The 7,284-nt window shown below is 49.3% G+C and overlaps 1 protein-coding gene across 1 annotated transcript in view; it reads right to left on the reverse strand.

Annotated features, from left to right (window-relative positions):
- Window positions 1–610: 610 nt before the first annotated feature.
- Window positions 611–7,284, reverse strand: part of USP43 (ubiquitin specific peptidase 43) — a gene marked incomplete at its 5' end in the record, with an annotated part of 57,493 nt that continues 50,819 nt past the window's right edge. The window contains one exon of the mRNA XM_040453210.1: window positions 611–2,286. Coding sequence (XP_040309144.1) covers window positions 1,247–2,286 — 1,040 coding nt within the window. The remainder of the gene's footprint in view (window positions 2,287–7,284) is intronic.

Below are 7,284 nucleotides of genomic sequence, written 5' to 3' on the forward strand. Positions count from 1 at the left end.
ATGGTCTGTGGGGACAGGCTCAGACTCTCGAGCCTCGTAAGTACAAACCCTCCAGAGACAGACCTGAAGGGACTGCTGTTTCCTTAGAAGATGGCAAGTCGTTTTATTTAAAAACACTTTAAAATTTTGGAAACAACTCATTTTTTGTGTTATTTTTGAGAGAGAGAGAGACAGAGCATGAGTGGGGGAGGGTCAGGGAGAGAGGAATCTGAAGCAGGCTCCAGGCTTCAGGCTCCGAGCTATCAGCACAGAGCCTGACGCAGGGCTCGAACTCATGAACCGCGAGTTCATGACCTGAGCCGGTTGGACACTTAACCGACTGAGCCACCCAGGGGCCCTGGCTCAGGCAGCTCTTGATCTCGGGGGTTGTGAGTTCGAGCCCCATGTTGGGTACAGGGATTACTTAAAAAATAAAATCTTTGAGGGGTGCCTGGGTGGCTCAGTCAGTTAAGCGTCCGACTTCAGCTCAGGTCATGATCTCAGGGTCGTGAGTTCAAGCCCCATACTGGGCTCCGTGCTGAATGTGAAGCGTACTTAAAAAATAAACATAAAGTCTTTGGAAAAAAAAAAAAAAAGATCATTTGTTAGACTTGAATAACTCAGAGAGCCATTCACATGTTTCACTGATGGGCTTTTATTAAAATTGCATATAGGTCTCATACTTACACATTTTTTTTTAAAGAACTTCCTTTATGCCTAGTATCAAAATACTACAATTATTTTGTTATATATTAAATATCTTCCTAAAGTCTCAATCATTTCTCTTCCATCCCTCCCCTAGAATCCTTCTTTATCGTGTGTTCGGCATCTTGAACGTTTCATCTCAGGAAGCGCGTAGAGGTTTGAAAACGAGAAGCCAATGACAAGAATTGACTCGATGTTGCAGACTCTTCTCTACAGGGCTGTCGAGCTGGCCCACACCCAAATCACTCTCGAGTGTAGGGACTCACGCCCTGGAATTGTTGAAACCAATCAGGTCTTGCCCGGAAATAGTAAGGCTGACCCAACAGCACCCTCTGGTGGCTTGCACGGATAAAAGCACCGAACGGTTCAGAAAAGTATTTGGACATGCTATCTTGGAAATCCAGATGCAGACACCAAAACAAAAAAACAAAACAAAACTAAACTTATTTTCCGGGGTCCCAACACAACTGGCTTCCCGGAAGCCCATTCTCCACACACTCGAGCTTCTTACAAGCTGCTCAGTCATGAGAATGCCAGCTTCACACCAAGCTGGAACACGCCATCAAAAGCTGGACTCGGGTAACGTTTTCTTCCGATTCAAGGAAAGAGTGTGGTATTTCACCTTTTGCAAGGTGCCCAAAGGAGTGTGCTCCCCTGGGACAGTCCTCTGGGACGTGCCCAGGGCACTGGCCCTCGTGGACCTGACGGCTTTGCGAGGGAGGCGGAGAGAGCTGGGAGCCGACCATACATCCCTTTCCAAGTGGGTGATGGGGGCTCTGGCCAGGCTCTCCTGAATCCGGGGGGAAGGAGAGGAGCCCCGAGAGTGCTCATCCACAGCCGGGCTCAGCCTGCCGCTCACCAGGGACACTGGGGACGCCTGGGGGGCCACCTCTGGCCTCTCAGATTTGTTCTCCTTCTTGGAAAACACGGGCCTCAGAAGGGTGAGGGTCCCCTGTGGGACGTCCCTGCCGTCCACATTAGCCCTCATTCTGATGCGGGTATTCTGGTGGCTCTCTGCACTGTTTCTAGATAATTCCGTGCTGCTCAGCGCCTCTGTGGGGGAGGGTGCTGTGCTGAGGCTTCCTGCCTGGCCACTTCCCTTGCAGTTCGCCGTCTTCTGGCCCTCCGGCCGGGCTTGTTTCTCATTCGGCACTGAGGGCATCACCGTGAGGGGCAGGTCAAACCGTCTGGGGAGCCTGATATCCTGACTCGCATTTTCCTTGGCTTTCCTGGCTGTATTCAGGCCATCTGAGGTTCCGGGGGCTGCACAGGGACTGGGGTGGCCTGAGGGGCCGGGCGCTCGGGCCAGCACTGTCTCACTGGCTGGTCTACTGTCTTCACCCTCAGTGGACTTCCCGTCCTCGCAGGCAGCGCCCGTCAACAGCGGCACGATGGACTGGCTGGTGGATCGGGGCCTCCGCCTGGACTCCAAGTACTCCACCAACTCGACAGATGTACCGGGTGGTTTCTCCCTGGGTCTGAAAGACCAGCGGAGGGGCAAGGTCTTGAAGGCTCCCTGCTTGGCTCTGGAAGGCGTAGGCTCCTTCATGCTGATGCTTCGGCCTCGTACGCCCCGTACCAGACGCCTGGACTCCAGCTCTCCTGTAAGAGACACCAATAGCATCAGTGCCCAAATCCCCCTCCCAGCTGCAAGGCGTGACCATGCCCGCCATCGAACAGACCATGGCTGAGCACCCCTGAAGTATCGGGCACTGTGCTGGCCGTTGGGGACACAGCAGTGAGCAGGACACTGAGGTCCCAGCCTTCGGAAGCATCAATGTTTGCAAACGCTCAGCAAAAGTCCTTCCTTTTCCAGGTTAAATTAGGTACCTGTACCTTTCAAATGCGAGGTTCTCAGATACCCTATCCTGGGCCAAAAGGAAAAATTAATAAATTGTGCATTTAATTTTATCAGAGCTCCCACTTACTTTTTCCTTCTGCGTTCTGCAACACCTGTGTATGGTTGGAAAGACACATTTCATGTGTAAGAGTTAAACGAGAAACGGAGTGTAGAAAAACAGTGTAATCCAACCTGCAAAAATACATACTTGTGTGCGTGACACATGCATGTGAAAACATACAAACAAGTTTGTAGAAATAAACACTAAGATGACAAGGTGTCGAGGGGGCCATGGGATGCTGTGTGACTGATTTTCTTCTTAATTCTTTCCTAAACCTTAACATTTCTAAAGGGAATACACACATAACCAAGGATGTGTGTTTTTTCTTAAGAAACATCAGTTACTAAAACACTTCTATTTACAATAGCATCAGGGGCGCCTGTGTGGCTCAGTCCGTTAAACGTCAGACTTTGGCTCAGGTCATGATCTCCAGATCCATGAGTTGGAGACCCACATCAGGCCCCTGCACTGATAATGCAGAGCCTGCTTGGGATTCCCTCTCTCTCCGTCCCTCCCCCACTCATGCTGTCTCTACCTCTCCAAAATAAATAAACTTCAAAAAAATTTTTAAAAAAGAGAATAAAATACTTAGGAATTAACCAAGGAGGTAGGATTTATGTAACAAAAACTACAAAACATTAAGAAGAAATTAAAGATGACATAAATGGAAAGACATCCCATGTTCATGGATTGGAAGGCTTAAATATTGTTAAAATGGCAACGTTACCCAGAGTGATCGATCTCCAGCTTCAATGCAAATCCCTATCAAAATCCCAACGGGGCTTTTTGCAGAGATGGAAAAATCCATCCTGAAATTCATATGGAATCTCAAGAGACCTCCACAGGCAGTCACAAAAAGACAAATACTGCATGATTCCACCACACAAGGTACCCAGAGTGGTCGTAACCAGAGAGACAGAAAGTACAGAGACGGTTGCCAGGGGCTTGGGGACGAGGAGGGTGCGGTGTTATTGCAAAATGGGCAGAGGCTTTCAGATTTACAAGATGAAAAGAGTTATAGCGATGGACGGTGGCGATGACTACGATACGATGGGAATGTATGGAATACCACTGAAATGTGCACTTGAAAAAGCTTCAAGTGATAAACTTTGTTATAAGTATTTTCATGCAATAATAAAAGTGAAAATAAAAAGAAAATAAAAAAGAAAATAAAATTTAAAAAAGAAAATAAAAATAAAAAGTGAAAATAAAAGAAAAGCAACTTGCAGCGTCTGCCTTCATTTATAAGATGCCTGTAATCACAGAGGGAAAGAACCTTCACCTGAAACACACAACCCACACGGTGGAGAGACAGTCTTGTGCGTTTAGAGAAAGACCTGAGGTCAACCCTACATGCCTTCTGCCCCCAGATGACCGCCTGTATCATGGAGTGGGAGAGCAAGCCCTATACGAGCGAGGACCGTACCACAAATACAGCCCCGGTAAGCAGCACAGCCACCTGGGACGAGCCATGTGCAAAGGGACTTGGGATTGTCAGGGGACAGGCAACAGCTCAGTGTACTCTGGTGGAGAAAGCACAGCGCTGGACACATCAGCCAGGCCTCCGGGGAAGAAATGACCAGGAGGCAGAGTCCCAATGCCCGGCAAGGACTGGAGGGGTTGGACAGCATCTCCGAGGTTCCTGGGGAATTTTACCTTTCACGGATTATTTCCGGTAGTTTTTAATCGCCTACATTTCCCCCCCCAACTCGGTATTGTTTTCTTTAAAGCATTTCTGTAGCTAGCAATAGACTCGGTTTTACCCCAAATATTTTGTAATTTCACTGTCCATGGCCCACCATTAAATCCCCATACCTTGGGGGAATAAAATGTGCTGGGGTCTGAGACACATAAGCAGTTTTTTTGTTTTTCCCTCTTTGTAACCCTGGGAAGGGCAGAAAGCACTGCTTTTCTTAGGAGGATAAAGCGGTGACTTTCGGCTTTTCGAAATGAGGGAACACAGCCGGCGGCCTGGCAGGTGGCGAGGTGGCTTGGCAGCGCGTCCCCTCTTCCCGGATGAAAGGCCTGGGGCCCGGGCCCACGTCACCCCTGCAGCTCCCTTTCACGGGGGCCGCAGATGCCCATGCAAGCCCTTCCTTCCACCTCTTCCTCGAGATGGCAGCAAGGAGGCACCTTGGCCGCCAGTGTGAGAGCAGAAGGGACGAGTAAGTGCCCACACTGATGCAGTGTCACCATTCACAAACGTCTCCCTTCCAAGGGGAGGGGAAAGTGCTCCCCCTGCTCCTCCCCGGGGGGACCTCCTGGAGGCTGGGAGCCAGAGGCAGAGGTGGCGTTCAGAGATGCTTGAGGGAGGGTACTTCCCTGCCCTGGTTGGAATCTGTGGCCTTGCTCATGCCCACTTGGCTGGAGAACCAGGAAGGAAGGGTCTAGAGCCTTGGGCCACATGGAGGACATGAATGGTCAAGTCCTTCCTGAAGGTTATGAGTCCCAGAGCCTGCAGGACAGGCTTCTCAGGTCCTGCGAGGCCTCCTCACACAGATGGCGCCCATGCGGCTGGTGGGCATGGCCCCCACCCAAGGCCCCACCCATGAGTGACTGCAAAGACAGCAGATGCTACCCTGAGAAATGCCCCATTTGTTCCTATGTGGCTTTTTATCCTAGCTAATGAAACCAGGGATCGATCTGACCTCACAATGTGTGCTGTGAGCAAGGGGCGGGCCCCCCCAGCCCTTAGGACAAGACTCCTGGTCCAGTGCTCTCAGCTCTCAGGCTGTACAAGGGTTTCCTCTGACAGCCACCCACTCATGCATTTGACAGACATGTAATGAGAGCCCACTGTGTGCCTAGCATGTGTTTTCACCGCTGGGGACAGAGCTGTGGAAAAAAAACACAAAGTGCTTGTCCCTGTGGGGTTCGTCAGAAAGCAACAACATGTGATGTCATGGGATATAGTGCTAAGAGCTATGACGAGGAATGAGGCAGGGTAAGGGGGGTGGGATACAGTGTGGTGACTGCGGAGTGAGGAGAGTGAAAGGGAGAAGGAAGCCATGTGGAGATGGGGGAAAACAGCCGCCAGGTAGAGGAAACAGCAAGTGCAAAGGCCCTGAGGCACAAGTGAGCTTGGTGGGTCAGGGAAGCAGCAGAGAGACCACCGTGGCTGTAACCAAGGGAGAAAAGGTTCCCCAAGAGGCTCTTCATCTGCTGACTCCTTCTCTGTATTTGGAGGCATCTCTTTCTCTGGTTGAAGTCTGACCCCCTGACTTTCCTCTGGACCCTAGAGGGTAAGGACAAGCTCTTCAGCTGGGCTGAGCTTTGTCCACCTCTGAGAGTAAGCCAGTAGGACAAGGCTGGTGAGGGGAAAGGCTGCCTCGGGGGCCAAGGCCACCGCCCCTTCTATCGCTCCAAGAATCACCTCCGTTCAGGAGGGTGTGGAGGGGAGCCCCAATGGGCAAACGCAGAAGAAGACTACAGCACACATATTCTCTGATCCAATAGAAGAAATGGACAAAAGATACGCTCTCAGGGAGATTCAAATACAGAGCAGGAGAGGACCGAAAAATGTCTTCCGGGTCTTGCAATTCAGTAAATGCATCGGAGGCACGGAGGGTCATATTTGAGACTCAAATTAGTGGCCGAAAAGATAAAGGGAAAGGCAGTATCTCGCACCTGAGAGCCAAGTGACAGAGAGAAGTCACAGGGAAAAGTGAGAAGACACAGAGAACGGACCCAGGGGAGCCACCAGGCAAATGACCGAAATCTGAACAGTCAGAGAGACGATAAACCAAACAACACCACCCTGAAGAAAAGCCTGCATCACATAATCAGCAATAGCCAAAGTATGGAAAGAGCCCAAACGTCCATCCACGGATGAATGGGTAAAGAAAATGTGGTCTATATATACAAGGGAGTATTACTCGGCGATCATAAAGAATGAAATCTTGCCATTTGCCAACAACGTGGATGGAACTGGAGTGTATTATGCTGAGCCAAGTAAGGCATAGGAAGATAAATATAGTATGATTTCACTCATATATGGAATTAAAAAAATTTTTTTCACGTTTATTTTAGAGAGAGACAGAGTGTGAGCAGGGGAAGGGACAGAGAGAGGGAGACCCAGAATCCGAAGCAGGCTCCAGGCTCTGAGCTGTCAGCACAGAGCCCGACGCGGGGCTCGAACCCACGAACTGTGAGATCATGACCTGAGCCGAGGTCGGATGCTTAACCGACTGAGCCATCCAGGCGCCCCTCGTACATGGAATTTAAGAAACAAAACAGATGAACATAGGGGATGGAAGGAAAAATAAGATATAAAACTAGAGAGGGAGGCAAACCATAAGAGACTCTTAAATACAGAGAACAAAACTGAGGATTGCTGGAGGGGAGGCGGGTAGGGGGCCGGGTAGTAAAGAGAGCACTTGTTGGGATGAGCACAGGGTGTCATGTGTAAGTGATGAATCACTAAATTCTACTCCTGAAACCATTATTACACTATATGTTAACTAACTTGGATTTAAACAAAATTTTTAAATTAAAAATAAATAGTAAGGAGGGAGGGAGGGAGGGAGGGAGGGAGGTAGGTAGGAAGGAAGAAGAGAAAGAAAAAGGAAAGGAGAGAGGAAGGAAAGAAGGAAGAAAGGAAGAAAGGAAGGAAGAGAAAGAAAGATAAAGAAAGAAAAGAAAAAAGAAAAGAAAAAAGAAAAGAAAAGAAAAGAAAAGAAAAGAAAAGAAAAGAAAAGAA

This window comes from Herpailurus yagouaroundi, unplaced genomic scaffold (assembly GCF_014898765.1).
Source record: "Herpailurus yagouaroundi ecotype Mexico unplaced genomic scaffold, PumYag 208, whole genome shotgun sequence".
NCBI lineage: Eukaryota > Metazoa > Chordata > Mammalia > Carnivora > Felidae > Herpailurus > Herpailurus yagouaroundi.